Source organism: Astatotilapia calliptera, chromosome 11 (assembly GCF_900246225.1).
Source record: "Astatotilapia calliptera chromosome 11, fAstCal1.2, whole genome shotgun sequence".
NCBI lineage: Eukaryota > Metazoa > Chordata > Actinopteri > Cichliformes > Cichlidae > Astatotilapia > Astatotilapia calliptera.
Genome location: NC_039312.1, coordinates 4,395,291 through 4,416,883, shown reverse-complemented (window position 1 = coordinate 4,416,883; position 21,593 = coordinate 4,395,291). Strand labels below are relative to the sequence as shown.

The following is a 21,593-nucleotide window of genomic DNA, read 5'->3' as shown; positions in this document are numbered from 1 at the left end:
CCCAGAACGGGTCATTTGGCAGATGACAAGGTATGTACTGACAATTTTGCCTAATATTTAATCTGTTATTATTAATCTATTGTAGGTACCTTGCATTATTTGGATCATCGCTAGTGGGAAGTGCACTGGTGTGTGATGGGAAGACAAACATAAAGCAACACTCCCATCTTGAGTTTGAAAAAAGAAAAGCAAGCAAGAGGATTGTTTCTGTTGTTACTCCATCTATTCATAATCTCTTTATAAATACAAACGCAGCTCTGTCATAACCAAAGCATAAGGGAACATGAAAGTGACTGATAATCCTGAAAACCAACAGGTTATGACAAATTAAAGGATGACAAATAGCTTCCAGAATTACTTTAGTGCTCCTTGTTATAGACACTGCTCAACTAACTGGCTAACTTATTAACTAAATAAATAAATAAATAAATACATGAATAAATAAACATAATAAAGGAACGCTTATTCATCACAGTATATTATCAGGTCAGTTAAACTGGGGTATTAATCTGCTCGGTTAAGTAGCAGACAGGGTTGTTAATCAGTTTCAGCCTCTTTGGTATTAATGATGTTAACAACAATTGCAACACTGAGATAACCACTAAAACAGTAATGGTTGTACGGATGGAACCCACTGAAATTTGTTTCAGGATGAAAACTGCCCTATAAAATGACCTTTCTTAGTGGGCCCTGTGCTCACTGCTCAGCACTGTAGAGCCCAGTTGGCATTTTCATAAAATACCAGAATTGTCAGATTGCCCACTGGTGCTGTGTATTTTCACACATACTCACACATACTAACATGAAATCCTTCTTCATGTGACAGATGTGAAAGGAAGACAAGTCATTAGAACTTTAAGCTGCCTTGTTGGGTCTGTGATGGTTGAGGGAGGCATATGGGATGCACAGACCGTGCACATAAAAGCCTGGCCTCATGTGATGCAGTTCCTAGAGGATGAACGATTTTATACCATTGACTGCCCTCCATGCTCACCTGATGTAATCCAATAGAACACCTCTGGGACTTTATGTTTTGGTCCATAGGACACTGCCAGGTTGCCCCTCAGGCTGTCCAGATGCTCAGTCATGCCCTGGAACAGATCAGAATCAGAATACTTTATTAATCCTCAAGGAAATTATGGGTTACAGCAGGCAGCATGCTGGATAGCGCATGCGCACAAACAAAGGAACCCTCTGACCAAACATACCCTACACAAATATCACATTGGGGAGACAGGTCAATGAGGAAATCCCACAGTAAACCATCTGTCGTCTCATTCAGAGTATGCCACAACATTGTCAGTCATGCATGTCAGTCAAGCAGATTGTTTCAACTTTTATTTTTGGGACGTCTCCTAAATTCCTCTGTAGTTTGGTAATTTCCATCAACCCTGACCTTGGCCCTGTCGCCATCAATTGGCACTTTCTCTTCTCTGGCCAAAACTTAGCCCTAAACACAACAACAAACTGCTCCAACAAGAGATATTTGGTCTTGTACCTGCTTAGCTTCCAGAATGAGATTAACCCTTGTATGGTGTTCGGGTCTGTGAGACCCGTGTTCAGTTTTTTTCAAAAGAAAAATTAAACAATTAATGATTTTTTCACGTGTAAATGTGTTGTGTCTTTCCACTCATTCCACTTGATTAGAACTGATTTATTTATAACATTTTATATAAAAGAAAAACGAGAAGCACATTAATTCATAAATGTGATCTAACAAAGGTAAAGGGAAAAAATTAACCATGTTTGCTGTTCATATGTCTTGTAATTGGGATGAAGTAAACATCTGTTGAGTAATTTAACATAAAATTGTTTGATAGTGTTAATTTGGAAAGCCAAAACTCTAGTGGGTCCACCAGACCCATGAACACTGGCTGAGTAACAAAAATACGAACACCACACAAGGGTTAAATTGGCACATGCTCAGTGTGTTATGGCAGTACGTTGTTGCTTTGATCACAAAGTAAGAATTTATGGATTCAAAGGGTGAACCTGGGCGTATGAACTCTCACTCAAACCCCAACCCTACCCAATATTCTAAAGCCCTAACCCCATCCTTGGCTGTAACCGTAACCATTGGAGTAACCCAACCCCTGGCCCTAATCCTATTGGTTAGAGTTATTGCTTGTTTTACCAAAAAACTAACATTAAAAATGTATACTCTCTGCCCATTTCCGTATTTTTCCATGATCTTTCTCTACACATCAGGAACATTCCCATTCTGAAAAAACAAGATAAACTTTAAGCCCCTGGTATTCCCAAGTGGTCTTCTATTCAAGTACTAACCAGGCCCAATCCCGCTTAGCTTCTGAGATGAGACAAGATCAAGCAAGCTCAGGTTGATATAGCTGTAAGCTGATCTTCGTAGCACAAACTGGGAATTTATGGATTCGAAGAGTGAACCTAGCTGTACTGTCTCTGTCTCTCGGAACTACAACCTTTCCAATATTCTGAAACCCTAATTTTCTAAAACCCTAACACTAACATGGTACATGTGTATTCTTTCATGGGCCTCTGCCTTATTTTTCAATGCTCTTTCTCTCCACATCAGGAGCAGTACCTTTCTGAAAAACAAGAAAAGCCTATAGAACCTAGTATTCCCAGGCGGTCCAAGTACTAACAAGGCCCCACTCTGCTTAGCTTCGGAGATCACATGAGATAGGGCATGCTCGGGGTGGTGAGCTCGCAAGCTGCCACTTGGAGCAAAAACTGGAAATTTATGGATTCAAAGGGTGAACTTGGGGGTATGTTCTCTCACTCAAACCCCAACCCTACCCAATATTCTAAAGCCTTAACCCCATCCTTGGCTGTAACCCTAACCATTGGAGTAACCCAACCCCTGGCCCTAATCCTATTGGTTAGAGGTATTGCTTTGTTTTACCAAAAAACTAATATTAAAAATATATATTCTTTGGGCTCACAAACTGGGAATTTATGGATTTGAAGGGTTAACCTAGCTGTGCTGTCTCTGTCTCTCAGAACTCCAACCTTCTAAAACCCTAACCTTAACCCCAACCCTGGCTGTATACCTAATCACTGAGGTAACCCAATCACTGGCCCTAACCTGATTGCTCGGATGTTTCTCTTGTCTGATCAAAAAACTAATATCAAAACAGACACTAAACTGTCCCAACTAGACATAAATGGCTTTTGGACATTACTAACAGGTTATACAAAATGGATGCATTAAATGTGTACAATTTAATGGGTCACTGCCTTAATTTTCAGTGCTCTTTTTCTAGACATCAGGAGCAGTGAAAAACAGGAAAAGCTTACAGCACCTGGTATTCCCAGATCCAAATACTAACTATATGTATGTATGCTAAACTGTCAAAAGCTGCTGCCTGTCACACAAACTGGCATTTTATGGATTCAAAGGATAAATCTGGTAGCCACTGCTCCTGTTGCAGAGCTCTTTACTTAAGTGTAAATAAACACTTTGAACTTTCCAACTATTTTTGAGTCTGCTTTGTGAGTTTGTGCAAGAATTCGGTATGACAAAGAGGAAATAGGCCTATGAGCTGGAGGAGCAAAACTGAATAATTTATATGTTAAATTTAGCTCTGCTGTATTTGCTCAGCATTTATGTAGCTACCGTAGAGCACAACACAATGGGATATGAATTACTCAACTTTATCTTGTTGCACACAAACTCTGAATGTCTTACATTTGTTATGTATTTATATGTATGTCTTTTGATTTTGTTATTTTTCACTGCACACATTTCAACATGGAAAATGCACCTTCTCTGTGTGGAATACTTCTGACTGAGCGAGCAAAAAATAAAAGCTGCAACTGAATAATGAAAGTCACTAAGCACCTGTGAGGGAAAGCTGGATGTTCAGTGAATCATTGAGCCAGATAACATGCCTTACTGGCAGATCAGGTATAGGTACACTGTGTGATAGAGCAAAAATAGAGAGAAAAGGTTTAAAGATCACAATTTTCAACTAAGAGTAATACTGAATAAGAGAAGAGAAAGGATGCGGAGTAAAGGCCTAAACATAGATCTGATTGTCTGACACTAGGTGTCAGTGCACACCTTTTACTGCAAAGACCAAACAACAGAGACAGGGAATATGTCCGAAAATGAGGTTTGTGTTAAAGTCTTGAAGTATGGAACCCAATTATTTCAGGTTGATTATCACTTTTGACATTTATCTTTTTTAAAAATCACGGAAGAAGTAAAGTACTTCCTGCTATCTCATAGTATACGGTTTTTGAACTTTCAGGGAAATGTGTCATTATTATTATTATTATTATTGTAACATTATCGTTATTTTTGTTGTTGCTGCAGTATCTGTCTACAATATTTGTGTTGTTCAGCAACCTTTTCCAATCAAGACTGTTTGACGTCAGAGTTGAATGCGGTTGATGATGCTGATATGCTACCTTCAAGTACTCCTCGAAAGAACCTGTATTCAGTCTGCTAGATTGTGAATATATACAATTTGCTGATGCCTGTCCAAATGACTACAACCTTATTAGTGTCAATTAGCAATAATAACAAAAGCGATCAAAAACAATTAGTGTCTATACTGTAGGTTCCATGAAAAAAATGCTACCTTGTTATTGCATTTAAAAAAAATTTAATGGTTTTGTAGTTAATCGTGATCCATATCTATTCAAGAAAGGAAATACGTTTTATACCTTGTGTATAATGTTTAAAGCAATTCTATGATAAGTGTGACGGTGTGACATTTTTGACACTTTCAGCACCCGAAGGCAGCGCCACAGCCCCGCCGCTTCGGCTGGGAGGATACTACCATTCCGATTAGGGCAGCTGTTGCCAACGATGCAATGCCTCCTTCATGGAATGAACGCTGGGCATAGGCACCGTGTAGTGCCGTGGTCTTCTTGAAGAGGCTGCACCGTCCTGGTCTTTTGTGATTATTCGCCACAAACAAACAGCCCCGGAGCGCATAAGGTACCCGGTGAAGACTTGGACACGCGGGTTTATGGTTAGCGGAGAGAAGCTGGAGCGGTGAGCTGAGTGAACCGTAGTAACTTTAGCTTGCTATATGCTACATGCTAACTAAGGCTAGCTGGGTGGTATTGAAAGAAACACCTGTTCCCCCGAGTGACCAAAACGAAAAATGAGTTTGTGTTGAAAATTCTGTAGGGTGGGCTGGTGACGTTCCGTTGTTTCAAAGTGATTAACGTGAGTCATCCGGTAAGCTAACATAGGATCAATCAATGAACAACGAGCTACCCTCGTCCCCCGGGTGGGAGCTAACGTTAGTTGGTTGTGCTACCTCCGGGCCCGTTACACAGCTGAGTTACGAGCTTAAACTCTGCCGTTGTTGTAACAAGTATTTTTAAACATTTAATGTATGTATACATATTAGGAAAGTTCAATTTTTATCAGTACGAGGCAACGAGTTGGGATGCATTAGCTGGTGCAGCAGTTAGCAACCACCCTGTCAAAACAAGCCCAAGCTCACTGCATTCAGAAAGCTGAGTGGTTAAACACACCGGGTTTTGTGCTAACATATATATGTTCAGTACGCTTAGCTGAACTCAATTAATTCTGTCATGTAGCCAAGCCTATTCTGTATAACGCTGTATAAAGAGACAGGCAGATGCATTTAGGCTAGACTGACATGTCACCACAATGGAAAAAGGTGCTTCTCTCTGTTTTTTTTAACATCAGCTTTTCTCATGACAGGCAATTAATGCATTTTGCTTGTTTGTGTCTTCTGCGCATTAGGAAGCTGGAACCATGGGTTTAACATTAAGCCTTTGATGAACTGAAATAAGCTGGACCCTCTTGACTCATCCAACCCGCTCCTGCCCATAGCGGGGGCTCCCCTTTCCCCCTCACCTTCCAGAGTTATGGCAGGCTTTAAGCGTGGCTACGATGGCAAGATCGCCGGCCTGTACGACCTGGACAAGACCCTGGGCCGTGGCCACTTCGCTGTAGTCAAGCTGGCACGCCATGTCTTCACTGGGGAGAAAGTGGCGGTGAAGGTGATTGACAAGACTAAGCTAGACACAGTGGCGACGGGCCATCTTTTCCAGGAGGTCCGCTGCATGAAGCTGGTGCAGCACCCCAACATTGTGCGCCTGTATGAAGTGATAGATACGCAGACGAAGCTTTATCTCATCCTGGAGCTTGGAGATGGAGGAGATATGTTTGACTACATTATGAAGCATGAGGAGGGCTTGAACGAAGAGTTGGCTAAGAAATATTTTGCCCAAATTGTCCACGCTATCTCCTACTGTCATCGGCTGCACGTGGTGCACAGGGACTTGAAACCCGAGAACGTGGTGTTCTTTGAAAAACAAGGGCTGGTCAAGCTCACTGACTTTGGATTCAGTAACAAGTTTCAGCCAGGAAAAAAGCTGACCACCAGCTGTGGATCTTTGGCATACTCAGCTCCTGAAATACTACTGGGTGATGAGTATGATGCTCCGGCTGTAGGTATGCAAAAGATGTTTGGCTGATGAATGATGGTAAAGAAATGAAATGAGTCACACAGCTAATTAGAACATTGTATTGGTGAGTTGCAGAGGTGTGTACTAGACAGGATGTGAATGTTGATGCAGCGCATTTTTAAAAGTGTAATGCACTCATTAAGTTTCAGCAGTCATTTTATCTTCCACTGAAGAGCACCGGGCCTGTTGCCTTGAGCACTAGTTCACTATCTTGTCCACTTTATTAACTCCCCTAGCTCTTCCAAAAAAGGAAAGGGAAAAAAAGACTAAACTAAAAACATTGTCAGAAAACAGGCTTTTGGAATCAAACTGCACAGAACGTCTTTTCAAAGTCACGTTAATAGCCAGTTTTAGCACACAGCAGTTTGATGGGTGGGAATGTGGCTAGCACCTGTTTCACACAGTTTTGTCTCACCCTGCTGTGACACATCGGCACTTAGTCTTTATACGGAGCCTGAGCATGTGTTCGCTGTTGTTGTAAGATAACTTTAACTCAACAGTTATGAGCCCTGGGACTGTGTAACAGAACTTGTTTTAAATACCAAGGTGTGTGTTCCAGCACTGTGCTGCTGGGCATGGATCATTTTGAGAGCTGCCGTAGGCTACAAGGTCAGCCCAACTACAGCTGATGTCTGTGAGTGTCCCATTGCACTGAATTAACTGTCTCATTGATTTTCCTGTGAGGACTGACAGTGCAGACAGACACATTGCGTGTCCTTCCATGACATAATTATGATATTTGTCATATCAGGTGGCTTTGCTGAGACTAAAACCATGGGACTAAGTCCATCTCCTGAATTGGATAATGAGATGTACTCTGTTAAGCTTGTTTTTCAGACGGTGTGGGTGTGCATGCAGTCTTAATCCTAAAGGAGTCTGAAATCGGTCTCATGATTATTTATGCATGTAGAAAGGGCTCTCAAAGGTGTTCCTTCAAGGGCAGTCAGCTAGATGTTAATTTGCTTTTTCTTTTTCAAATGGAGTTCTCACAAACTTGAGAGGTGCAGTTGAGGCAATGAGGAAGCTGTGGTTACTTTCTCATTGAGCCGTACACACCCATGCAATCACAAACCACACACATGCTCATTTATCCTAAGACTTTGATATTGTACGCGTGACTGGACAGCGTTGTACCCTCTGCTCTGTGAACAGTTTGACTGCATGACTGCAGGGGATTAAATGGCAGGCTTCATGTTATCGCTTGCTGCTGTTGGTGGCAAGCAACCAACATGCATTATCCATTAAAGTAAAGAGAAGACAATTTACTTTTTTCTTGTTATGCACTTCATCTAAAGAATGAATTAAGGTATAAACTAACAATGTGGGCCCCCAAAATTGTGGTATGAACCAAAACCATTGTTTGGGAGAAATTGTTACAACCCCAGTAGTAACCAGTCTGGAATGTTTATCAGTTTCATGGAGTCTTCAGTAGCATCCCTACAATTGTAGTATTCAGATTAGTCCACAATGCCGCTCACCTTACTGTTGAGCTAGATGGTGGGCCAGTCTGTGCTTTCTTCCAGCTGGTTGCTGTGTGAGATATACTTATTGGCACACATAGTAATTGCATAGGTACTACTTGTTCCTGTGTTTTCTAGCAGCAGCTCTCTCCAGTTGTTGGGTTGATGGTTATTCTGTGGTGGTTTGTTGTTGTTGTTTTTTTGTCGCTTTTTTTGTTTGTGTTTGTTTTGTTTTTTTAGTGTGGCCTTTGGATCCTGTGGTCAGAGCCATTAGCCACATGGATTGTTGCACTCTAAAATAGTGGAATGAGGAGAAAGTGCTTATTATTTGCACATGTGCAGGCAAGGCTTCTGAAAGGTTTACTTAGTATTCTAGTGGGTGTCCCTAAGAGAGCAGAGTCCTGTTCATCTCCTTGCACAGAACCAAAATCATATTAGATTGTGTTTGTTATGTATAATTCCACAGATTAAAAATGATGGTCTGTATATAGTCTCAGTCCAGGCAGTGTATTTCAGTCACTACCACTTGGTTGTTTCATTACAGAGTATTGTTTCTTACTGTTATGGTCCAACTGATGGCGGGGTTAAACTTTGTACTAAGAGGGTTCAGCATTTTGTGCTCTTGGCACTCTTTAGCTGATGAAAAGCCCTTAACCTATGAAAGCCTTCCTGGCTACAAGCAGCCATTAATGAACCTTATCAACATATTTACTGGCTACTGTGTGTGCACGTGTGCACAGTAGAGCTGTTTTGCTGGATTTGGTTCCATCGCTAAAGCTTCAGGACTGTGTCTACAGAGAGCAGCCAGAGGGGCTCTTAATTGCAGTCCTGGTTACTGTTGCCCACTGCCAGTAGATGGGAAGGACAGTTAATCCATGCTATTGTTTGGACTGGGCCAGGAGAGGATGAGAAAGAAGCAGGATGCAGCTATTTATGCAGTCCTGTGTTGACACAGACTGACTGGCTTTGACTAGAACTCATTCAGCTTGTTCCCACCACTGGGCCCAGGACCATGTTTTCTCATTATGTTCACCATTTTCCACTGAGAAAAAGGATCTTCACATCTTTTTTCTCAGGATCAATATAAGATATCATAAATGGAAATGACTAAATGGGGAAAAAAAAACAAACAACGAATGTCTTTCCTGCAATTCCTCTGGAAAGAACTGTTATTTTCTTACTTAATGTGTGAAAGCACACTCCCCCTTATAAAGCTAGTCCTTTTAACTCATCGTTAAAGATGTGTTAAAGAGCTTGGTTACACAGAACCTTCTTTGGCTGCCTCCTTCCTTTTGTTTTATTAGCATCATTGTTGAGCCAGTGGAAGAAAAAGGCATCATATACAGCAAATGTTTTCTGGTTTTTATTAATGATTGTGTTTTTGCTCTGTGCTGGTTTGAGTCTCAGTCAATTTGTCATATCTCCACTCTGGGCTTGTTTCATGTCTTTGAACCCCCTTTATTGAAACTAAAGCCTGGTTTATTGCTGTAGCACAGAGCATGCTTTTCTTTAACGTAACCACTAAATAGGAGACTGAAGGAGCTGTGTACCCCTCCTGATTTGCAGATGATTTTGCAAATCAGACAGAAGATTTTCCTTGTCGCTGGATTTGGATTTAAAAAAAAAAAAAAAAAAATCTACATTGTTCATTTCTTCACTTTCCATTTTGTCTTTGCAGTTTATTTGCTCTGTGCCTGCATCATTTGGTAACCAGCTGGATACAAGCATGCTTCCCAATTCCACACATAAAACACACAAAGTAGTACAATAGTTTCACAGTCCCTTGGACTTGTCAGTGTTTCACAACTTATTCCTCTTTTGCTCTAGTACCTACTCGACTCCACTTGACTCTACTCAGTTTCCATTGTTTTCCATTCCCATTATTGAGTACCACCTCAGTGTGCATGGGGCTGTTATAGCAACGTGTCTGAACATCTGGGACGTCATTTGTTTGCAATGCAAACACCACACAACAATGGCCATAGACTGCTGCTCAGTCAACTGCTTTTTGTCCGGCTCAGGGACCCCGGTGTTGGTTTGTGTGCAGCCATTTCCCTTGTTGCCCGGTTTTAAAAATGGCAGTTTTGATTATTGTGAAGATGTTGCTCTCGATGACTATCGAGTGATGCCACTGACTGGGCAATTGGTGGCATGCAGTCTGTTGATGTCACATATTCGTATTGACGCAGCTTGCTTGGAACACTAGCCAAGCAGGTACTGAAAAAGTACCTGGTACCAGGTACTGCCACCTAATAGAAAACCTTAAAAGTTGAGCTAAACTAAGTAGGTACTAGTGGAAAAGAGGCATTAGTGTATCAGCCTGACTGAAGGAAGGTTTGTGGGAATTTTGTGTGGCCAAACAGGCTCCTCAGAGGTGCACAGCTGGGAAGAATCACTGTATTAGTAAAAGATATGTCATAGTGATGCTTTATGTTTGTATAAGTACCAACACACAGTATTGTTTTTTTTTTTTGTTTGTTTGTTTGTTTGTTTTTTAATAGCGATGCACTTTTAGTGTTTATTTAAAAAAAAATTTAAAAAAAATCTGATAGCTGATGCCAAGAGTGCCCAACGACCCCCAGAGGTCAAGTTAGGCACCAAAGTAGTACCAATACCAAAACTGATGATTTGTTTTCATTACAACATGTAGATGTCAGCCTGCGTTTATTACAATGTGGTGGCCTCAGCCTGTTGTGACATCATTGTCACGTCGCAATGCGTCGTACTAAAAACATAAAAAGTGTATTGTACAGCTGTCTCCATGCCCTTTCCATAAATTACTCGATATGGTTTCTTTAAATGTTTTTTCAAGGTCAATTTTGACCGTGGACCCTAACAGTGAAGGTCAAGGTCAAATGCATCTTCTGTAATTGTATGCAGATTCAAGTCCTACTCATGCATACATGCTTCAAATGTGAAGGTCTGCATTGTTTATTTTGGGGCAGTAAACAGTGTAGCATGCAGCAAATTTATGAGATTGCTAAAATGGCACAGCATGTAGCCATCTTAAGAATGTTTCCAAAGATGCTGTGAAATTTGTATCCATTTGTCATGAATTTTGGAAGAAAACAACATTTGTGATGGTCGCTGTAGATACAGCGGGTTGGGTTGGGCTGTTATTGACATATTCCTTTTTTCAGAAGGTTTTAATGACATAATTGTCTGTAGAAGCCCGGGGTGGTATTTTTAGATAAAACACAAAAGAATTACAACTTGTAATTATAATTACTCAATTTCACCAATCAGTTGTATCCATGACGGATTACGTAGCACTTACCACAAAGTCATATTGTGACTGATTTCACTCACTGTCTGCAGAGCTGCTAATTTTTCTGTAGTGTGTAGAAGTAAAGTTGTATAAAGCGACTCTGGCACACACAGCAAAATGCTCATTTTCTGCTGTCAGTTTGTAGGGTTTTGAACTTGAACTTGCATCAGTTATGGTCTCTTCCTTGAATGTAATCACACTGTCTGAAGACTTTATTGCATTTGGTTTAACAACACCATTACATTTGTACTTTGTCCGTTGATATGCAATATCTTTACATGTGATATCTAGTCTCTTAATCCAAGGCTGTCCTCCTTATTACAAAAATAAGATTAAGACAGAAATGTATCATCTGCCCCATTGAAATGCCAACTAAAATGCCAGTTTGTGATATGTGGAAGTTGGTAGTACTTCGTAGCCACCGCAACGTGATATTGACAGTATCATTGGATTTTTTGGTTGTATGAGAACTTGTGCATTTTAAGGTGTCTCTTTAGTCCTGCTTTCTTTAGCCTCTTGCACCCTCAAAAGCATGCTATTGCAGTAGAAGTCAGGGAAACCTGACCTGTAAGTGTGTGTAAAAGAGTGATTTATAAATCCAAGGGGGATGCAGGCCTACTTAGCAATAGTGTCTGTGTGAGCAAATGGTCAGCTGTCAGTCAGTTATGGTGGGGATTAGTCAAAGCTATCTAGGCTTCCAAGAGAGACTCATGTAAATGGATGGGGTGACAGGTGGCAGAGGCTGTGCATTGCATAAAGTCTCAAGACACGAGGACACTCTGAGTCAAAGGTTCCACTGCATATTTTTGCTAAAGCTAAGTTGAAAGTTATAGAATTGCAACAAGTCATTGGCTTACTTTCTTCAAGGCCTGTGTGCTTTTTAGGCGCTGAATGCAAAGTAGGGACTTGTCACTCTAAGTGCCATTAGTTTTTAGGACTTGAGTTGAAAATTGCGATATGCCTGAGAGGGTGGGATTGACACTTTATTTCTGCCTGACAGGGCCCTAACTACTCTGCGCTTTCTTTTGTTTCGGCCTTTTTATTGTAGAGGCTGCAGAATGACATGTTCAAAAGCACTGAGCAGTGTATGAGAGGTTAACTTGTCTCTTGCAGTGAGACCTGTGCAGCTGCCACTACTTTGTATAAGTGAAATAATGAATTGTACACACAAAGCCAGATGGATGGATAGCTGCTTGTGTTTAAAAAAAAAAAAAGGCTATAGCCTTTTTGAGAGAATTTAATAGTTGCTCTATAGTGAAAAAAAACAGTACCCTTTATGTTTTTCACTGGATGTACTAACAGGGAAAAAAACTCATTTTCTGTTTGCCTTATGTGTTGCTTACTTTGATATAGTGGAGCAGGCAATGTCTTTGTTTTTATGAAGGCTATAGTTTAGACCTCAGGCTCAAATAAAAGTAATGACAGAAGTGAAAACTCAAGAAAATATACCCCCTCCCCCAGTAGGTTGGATCCTTTGGCAGGCCTTTTCTGGCTCAGGGGTTCTGTGTTTGAAATCTCTGCTTTACAGTAGGGCTGGGCCATATTATACCGTTCACGGTAATACCGGTACAACGTTAGGCAACGATAAGAAAATGAAATATCGCGATAGAAGATGGGTAAAACGCGCATGCGCAGTGCCTTTGTTTTCATACGCACATGGCCAAAAAAGCATGGCGGCAATGGAGAATGAGAAGGGAGAAAGCGTTTCGTTGAGTGAAGCGGATGAACCAGAATTAGTTTGTGAAAATGGTGCCACTTCAGTGATATGGAACTGGTTTGGTGTTTGTCCGTCAGATACACAGCACAGTTTTTTGTAGAACATGCAAGCGGGCCGTCGTTATTGCCGTATTTGTGGGACTAAGGCGCTTGTAAATCTGGGAGTAATCTGGGTCCTAAACTCCGTATTCTTCAGGTCCCAAAGTCAAACAAACACTGCAGCATAACTGAGAGTTAAAAGAAACTGTCTAAATTCTTTCATCTTTAATAAAACGATCAGCATTGCTGCTTTACCAGGTGTAACTATGAAGTTTAACATCCAGGCATCCATGAAAACAGAATTTATTACACTTAACGGAGTTAGAAGCTAGCAGGAAGATGGCGGAAGTTAGCTCGCTAGTTTCCTGAGCATTATATAGCATGTTCTGAAATTTCTGGAAAAATTCAAACGTACAGCTCTGCTATCACTTCCAACATAAATGAAGACAGGAAACTAAACAGCACTGACGTTTGTAAGGTTACTGAAGTTGGGCTAGCTGGTTTATAATGATGTGCTACGTGATCGCTAGCGACACAGCTATAACATAAACAGTGAATCTGGAGGAATCAACGCTAACACTTTGCCACTCATTAAAAGTTAGTGTGAGGGTTCCTGATAGTTAGAGACAAATGCAATCGCATGGCAGGATGCTGTAAACGGACCAAACTTCAGTCAGGAGAACAACTGAGACAATCCATCCACAATACCAGGTTAGTCATTAATATACTGCAACAACATGGGAATAGAGCAGCTGTGATAGAATACAGCATTAATGAATCAATGGTACAGAAGTGGAAGAAGCAAGAAATATGAGTTGAATAAAGTTTTATTTATCTGACTGCTTTGTTTCGCTTAATGTGTCTTATAATCCCGTGCACCTTATGGTCTGAAAAATAAATATTTGACTTTTCTATTTGTCACACTGTGGTTTCATGTTGCAAAGCCCCTTTTTTTTTTTAACTTCAGTGGATATTATACATGGTTATGCTCAGGATATGTCAGCCCATTTCTGCTGGAAATGCCTTTTGTTAAACTTTTAGCAAGGAATTTCCATTTCCACTGTTAAATTTTTATATAGCTTTAATGCACATAAAAACAGCTGCTTGTTTAAGTGACAATACATGAATGTTTGTTTTTTTTTGCTCTAGTAAAGTTGTGGAGTTGTATTTTGTGTCGTGTCAATTATATCATCAGTTATATCGTTATCACAAATTTTCAAATTATATCGTGATAAATACTTTTGGCCATATCGCCCTGCTCTACTTTACAGCATAGTCAGTGATTTATCAGTCAGAGGCAGAGATGAGCACCACAAACCAGACCAGGCTCTGTTTTCTGCTTCGCTTTGAGATGTTGCCATTTTCTTCTTACTTGGGCCATCCTCTGTACCTCTGTTAGCTCCTCCTCTCCCACCCACCTCCTGTTCTCCAGGAGGTGGGTGGGAGTCCTGCAGCAGGCAGAGCTGGCAGATGTCTGCTCTGCTTTCGATTCAACAGGTCTGCTATTAATACACACACTGAGAGGGACAGTGACTGTTTGGCTGACTTATCCAAAAGTTCACATCCTAGATAGAGCGGCAAGAGTGTATTGCATCTGGCCAGCACTTGGTGAGCTAGTGAAACAGTCAGCTGTGTTCACATTTGTTGTCAGTATATCTTTCCACTGCCAGCTGACACCCAATCTACTGTTGTTCTTAGTTGTTCTTAAGAACAAACTAAATAAGGAGTTAGATGTGGCTATTTTTTTTAAGAAGATGGATCGGAGGAGATAAAGAAAGGAAATTATGTTAGCCTTAGATCTAACCATAGATATACCTCTTAGATTAACCATTATCACTGCAGGATTCCACTTTAAAATGGACTCTTCACCCTCCTGCCTTTATTATTGCTTATATATATTTTGTAATATATCTATATCATGGCTAAAGCACTTCTGGATGGATGCAAACTGCATTTCGTTGCCTTGTACTTGTGACATGTGCAACGACAATAAAGTTGAATTCTATTCTATTCTAAAAAGAGCAGAGAGCAGGCATCGAAAGGGGTGATTAAGTGTAATTATGCCTTTCAGTCATCCATGACAAAATGGAGGTGGGTGCTGTTGTGTGCAATGAGGCCTATCATTCCAAATCATTGCAGTCCACTGTGTAGCCTACTGGCTGCTTGGCATGCTAATTGACCAGCTGATATGTAGACTAACACGTTTGTGGGTTAACTTTCATGCAAGCTAGTTAGCTTGAATTTTGGTTTTGCTTCAAGGCTGTACATTTCTGGAATTATATAAAGGGGACCAAAAGTATTTTCTCCTATGCAGAATTACTGGAATGGTTTCTGCAGTTCTGAATATATTAATGAATTGTTACACTTTTTCATCTAGAAATTTTTTTGCATTAGATGTCTAGACTAGGGCTGCCACAAACGATTATTTTGATAGTCGACTAGTCACTGATTATTTTTGCGATTAGTCGACTAATCAGATCATGAACGTAAAACGTACAGCTTATTGCACCAGCATGCATCTGGTCTTATATAACTATCATTAGCTTACAGCTTTAAGTGTTTAAGGTATGTGCTAAGTAAAAATAAAGACAAAATGATAGTTTAGATTGTTTCGGTGAAGTTTAATAAAAACCTTTCTATCTAAAATATAACGGGACACCGGAGTATATTCTCGAGCATCTCACACTTCTGGTAATCAGTTGTCTGCTTGACATTTATTCAGCTGTGCAAAAACTATAACTTTAATCTCAGCCAAACCAATTTACTCAGAAACAAATAAAATACTGGAAAAAAAGCCAAACAATAACATTTTTAAGTTATTTAAGTGACTTATATATCATGTTTAACCTGAGTAGCGAAAGACGGCGGTGGGTTTGAAAACGATTTGCCAGGAGTCCGGTGTTCTCACCGGGTCTAGTGAGCCTTGAACCTCGGCTAGCTATCGAGCTAGTGGGTAACAGACGTCTCCGACAACGTCCGAGCGCTTTTGAAAATATGTGGTGTCTTGATAAACTGAGCAGATATTTGAAGTTTACACAGCTACATTCTCGCCTGAAAATATGTTAGACGTTTATTTTGTGACCCAGAAAGAATAATAAGAGTAACATTAAAACTAACTAGCTGCTGCCATTGCTGGAAACTGAGCAGGGCTGCGCTATGAATTCTGGGACACAGTCTTCTTCTTCGGGGTTTGGCATCCTTGTACATGCAGTGCTGCCATCTTCTGTTTCAGTCCGTTATTACACTCTTAAATCCTAGTACTTATTCCTGCGTCTTTTGGGATCTTACAAAGCTTCAAACGATGCGTCGACTATTAAATTAGTCATCGACGATTTTGATAGTCGATGTAATCGTGACTAGTCGACTAATCGTGGCAGCCCTAGTCTAGACAACTGGTCGCTAGGGCTGGGCCATATCATACCGTTCACAGTAATACCGGTATAATGTTGGGCAACGATAAGAAAATGAAATATCGCGATAGAATATGGGTAAAACGCGCATGCACAGTGCCTTTGTTTTCATACGCACATGGCGGCAAATGCATGGCGGCGACAGAGGATGAGAAGGGCGAAAGTGGATCGTTGAATGAAACGGATGAACCAGAATTGGTTTGTAAAAATGCTGCAACTTCATTGCTGTGGAACTGGTTTAGCTTTCGTCCGTCAGATACACAACAAAGCACTATTTTTGGTAGACCACGCTGGCGGGCCGTTGTTATTACCGTGGTTTTTGAAAAATACGGCACACTTAAAATCTGAAAATCGACAGTGCCCCTTATAATTCCGTGTGCCTTATGTATGAATTCTGGTTGCGTTTACTGACCTTGAAACGATTTTATGTGGTACATGGCGCTCGAAAATCTGTCAAATGTTTTAGTACGACTTTGCTAAGCTACAAACTGCACCGCCTGATGGATTGTCGGAGCATTGCGGCTATCGTAGGCAGGAGCCTCGCGGAGTGTGCTTCAACATAATATTACGGTATTGTGTGTGTATAACCTCTCTTTAAGTTTTGTGAATATTATACATGGTTATGCTGAGGATTAGGGCTGGGCCATATTATACCGTTCACGGTAATACCGGTATAATGTTAGGCAACGATAGGAAAATGAAATATCGCGATAGAATGGGAGTAAAACGCACATTTGCAGTGCCTTTGTTTTCATACGCACATGGCCGATTGTTGAGTGAAACAGATGAACCAGAATTGGTTTGTAAAAATGGTGCAACTTCCGTGATGTGGAACTGGTTTGGTGTTTGTCTGTCAGATACACGACAAAGCACATTTTTTTGCAGAACATGCAAGCGGTCGTCGTTATTGTCATATTTGTCGGACTAAGATGCTCTTAAATCTGGGAGTAATCTGGGTCCTAAACTCCGTATGCTTCAGGTCAAACAACACTGCAGCATCACTGAGAGTTAAAAACTGTCTAAATTCTTTCATCTTTAGTAAAACGATCAGCATTGCTGCTTTACCAGGTGTAACTATAAAGTTTAACTTCCAGGCATCCATGAAAACAAAAGTTATTACATTTAACGGAGTTAGAAGTTAGCAGGAAGCTAGCGGAAGTTAGCTCGCTAGTTTCGCTAATTACCTAAGCATGATATTGCATGTTCTGACTGAGAGATTTCTGAAAAAAATCAAACGTACAGCTCTGCTATCACTTCCAACATAAATGAAGACAGGAAACTAAACAGCAGTGACGTTTGTAGGGTTACTGAAGTTGGGCTAGCTGGTATATAATGATGTGCTACGTGATCGCTAGCGACACAGCTATGTTAGCATAACATAAACAGTGAAGCTGGAGGACGAACACTAACACTTTTCCACTTATAAAAGTTAACGTGAAGGTTCTTCATGGTTAGAGACAAATGCAATCGCATGGCAGGATGCTGTAAACGGACCAAACTTCAGTCAGGAGAACAACTGAGATAATCCATCCACAATACCAGGTTAGTCATTAATATACTGCAACAACATGGGAATAGAGCAGCTGCCAGAGAATTCAACATTAATGAATCAATGTTACAGAAGTGGAGGAAGCAAGAAGAATGAGTTTAATAAAGTTTGATTTATCTGACTGCTTTGTTTCGCTTAATGTGCCTTATAATCCCGTGCACCGAAAAATGCGTACCGCACACTGCAGTTTAATGTTGCAAAGCACCTCTTTTTAACTTCAGTGGATATTATACATGGTTATGCTCAGGATATGTCAGCCCATTTCTGCTGGAAATGCCTTTTGGTTAAACTTTCAGCAAGGAATTTGCATTTGCACTGTTACATTTTTATAAAGCTTTAATGTACATAAAAACCAGCTTCTTGTTTAAGTGAAAATAAATGGAAGGTTGTCTTTTTGCGCTAGTAATGTTGTGGAGTTGTATTTTGTCTCGCATCAATTATATCGTCGGTTATATCGTTATCGCAAATTTTCAAATATATATCGTGATAAATATTTTTGGCCATATCGCCCTGCTCTACTGAGGATATATCGGCCAATTTCCACTGGAAATGCCTTTTGGTTAAACTGTCAGCAAGGAATTTGCATTTGCATTATTAAATTTGTATATAACTTTAATGCACATAAAAAAAAAAAACAGCTGCTTGTTTAAGTGAAAATACATTGATTTTTTTTTTTTTTTTTTTTTTGCACTAACAAAGTTGTGGAGTTGTAAAGTATTTTGTCTAGTGTCAATTATATTGTCAGATATATCGTTATCGCAAATTTTAAAATCTATATCATGATAAATATTTTTGGTCATATCGCCCTGCTCTACTAGTCGCACATGTGTGACTACTTGGTAAAGCATTAAGCTGTTTCAGGTTGTCAGAGTCTCAGTTGTTTATCCTTTTCATGTTTTTAACTAAGAGTACAATGGCACCAAGCCACTTAACAACCTCAGTAACATTGTGGACTCTGTAAAGATAATCTGATATCAACTTAAAGGTTCAATTTGAAACATTTTTTTTCTCCTCTTGGATCTATATGATATCCAAAGTATGGCCATCTCAAGCACACACCTCACTGTGTGCAGCCGTAACCATCTGCTCTTTACACTCTGTGTTTATAAGGAGCAGCCAATCAGAGAAATGTTACCTTAAGAGGAGAGGGGCTGAAATGGCTGAAGCCAGAATGAAGATTAAATAAATAAAAGACACCAAGATTAAATAAATGATATGTAATGATAATTCAGATCATGGTTCAGAATCAAGCCAACTACTCTTAATAGGTAGAATAAAAATATGTCAGCTTAAAATTAACGTAATGGGCCAGCTGTGAGTTATAAGGAAGGTTTTACATACAGGTTTAGTGCTTTTGACCTTGTACACCACAGATTTCTGAAATTAAGAGAAAATCACAAAAGGCATAAAAAAGCAACTAATTGACACATCACTGTATTTAACTTAGCTAGAATCAAGGACATGAGTTAAGACTTATTTGTTTTCCCCTTCCAGCGCAGTCACATTTAACCCTTGTAACACTGAGATGCTGCTTTGCACTTTCAGCCCGAAAATATGCACATGATGCATAAGTCTGCATAGTAATTTAGCTTATTGTTCTTGACAGTTTTGTCAACATTGTCATTATTGTGAAGTCAAGGACTTAATCATTTGACTGTTATTATTAAGAAAACCTTTAAACAGGGGCAGGGATAGCTCAGTAGGTAAAGTGGTCACCCCATGATCGGAAGGTCGGCAGTTCGAATCCACTTAACGGCTACCCTGAGGTACCCCTGAGCAAGGTACCGTCCCTACACACTGCTCCCCGGGCGCCTGCTTAGTGGGCTGCCCACTGCTTCACTGAGTGAATGGGTCAAATGCAGAGAAAAAACAAGTAATTTCCCCATGGGGATCAATAAAGTATCCATTATTATTATTATTATTATTAAACCAGTTATTACAGTATATCTCAGCCTTGATGTGGTTCAGTTCCTCCTACTAGTTCTCTGGCTGCTGTCATTTCAAGCTGCTTGGTGGTTCATCAGAGTAAAACGGCTGAATGAGAGGAAGAGATGCCAAGAGACACAATCTCACAACCATTAATTAAAGCATCATGACTGTAATACAGAGAGAAGGAGGAGATTGCACTATGACTTTTTTCTTCTTTCTCCAGTAACCAACAGAGTAGTGGATTGTGATGGATTCCACAACCAAACTGGTTGTAGCTGGAAGTTCTTGCTAAAGGTTAAGTACCTGTAGAGGCACTGTCAATGTGTTAGAAGGATTTAAAGTGGCTGAAGATTGGAATGGAAGACATGTTGTAAAGGCAAGGAAGATGCTGCAATTAGGGATGTATGTGTAAGGTTTTTTTCGGGATATATAAGCATGTTCCTATATCCTTGCTGTAGCACTGGTATGTGTTTACATTCCCTAGTGTGCAATATTGAGACAAGCCCTGTCAAGGCATGTCTAAGACAGTGGCAAGAGCTCTGTCCCAGCTTGACAATTTACTGCCTAGAAAGCGAGTTACTTTAACAACCAGTAACAAAGTACTTAGGAAAAGATTCAAGGAACCAGTTCCCGGTGAAGCAGGAAACAACACATTTGCTTTGCCACTGGAGGTAAAAACATACTGCCCCGGCTACAAAGGAAGAGATGCTACTAGCTGATGATGTTTGACCCAAGAAAAAAACCAAATTACTCCACCAAGTGTTGCTGGAGCACTTGCGCAGTGCACTCTAATGGAAATTATTGATGCATTTACATGGTGGTTGAGAAGCTGGTTTAAAAACCTTGCACCCAAGATACACCATCCTAGGTAGAAAACATTTGTTATTTTTATTATGTAACAGTGTTGTGCAGCTCCTAAAGAGCTATAGGTTTCTTACTTTAATTATTGTTAAACTAAAATGTTAAGCAGTTATATTATACTTTCACTTAAGATTTAGAGGGAAAACTATCTGGGCTAGTTTTGTGCTTACATTTGGTTATTGCACTATAATGCTGCTGCTGGCAGTAGTGCTGGGCGATATGGAAAAAATATTTATCACGATATGAATTATTTTATATCACGGTAGCGATATATACACACACACACACACACACACACACACACACACACACACACACACACACACACACACATTAAAAAAACAAAACAAAAAAAAAAACCGATATACCACCTGACCTGTGGTCATCTGGAAAGTACACAGTCTGTAAACAGCAAGCGCAGAGGGTGCAATCTTTGTTAATGAAATGGATGGTTACGCTCATGTAGGGGTGCGTATCTCTGCTCGTCCATAGGTCAGTCGTCAAGGCATAATGCACGACACTGCAAACATCCTTCAATACTTTGGCCTGGCATGCGTCATATAAACGAGGCAACTCGACTTTACTGAAGTGCTTCTGTACCTCGGATCAAGGACTTTGACGAGGTAATGAAAGCTGTCCTTCTCAACTTTACAAATGTAACGCGAGATGGCTCCTGTGGTTTGTTTATGGCGCTGGGACGTTTTCTCTTAAGGGCCTTGTGTGAAAGACTGGTGTATCTTTGGCTGGCTATAGTTTTTCTTTTCCCAACTTGCTGCAAAGAAACAGCATGTGCATCAAAATAAACTATTTCCAACAGTGTAATTTGAGTTCTAAGCATCCCAGAAACGGTACAGAAAAGCATAAAGTCAAACATAAGTTTTAAAAACACCAGCATAGGCTTATAAGGCCCTGAAGGTAAAAAA

General features: G+C 40.2%; 1 protein-coding gene across 3 annotated transcripts in view; it reads left to right on the top strand.

Moving 5' to 3' along the window:
• Positions 1 to 4,704: 4,704 nt before the first annotated feature.
• snrka (SNF related kinase a) overlaps positions 4,705 to 21,593 on the top strand; it is a 54,294-nt gene continuing 37,405 nt past the window's right edge. Inside the window, exons 1-2 of one of the 3 annotated variants that reach the window (XM_026184701.1) lie at positions 4,705 to 4,927; positions 5,711 to 6,424. In XM_026184701.1, the coding sequence (XP_026040486.1) occupies positions 5,836 to 6,424 (589 nt within the window). In that variant the 5' untranslated portion in view covers positions 4,705 to 4,927; positions 5,711 to 5,835. Of the gene's footprint in view, positions 4,985 to 5,289; positions 5,625 to 5,710; positions 6,425 to 21,593 lie in introns of those variants that run through there. The other 2 variants (XM_026184700.1, XM_026184702.1) reach the window with 2 other exon arrangements.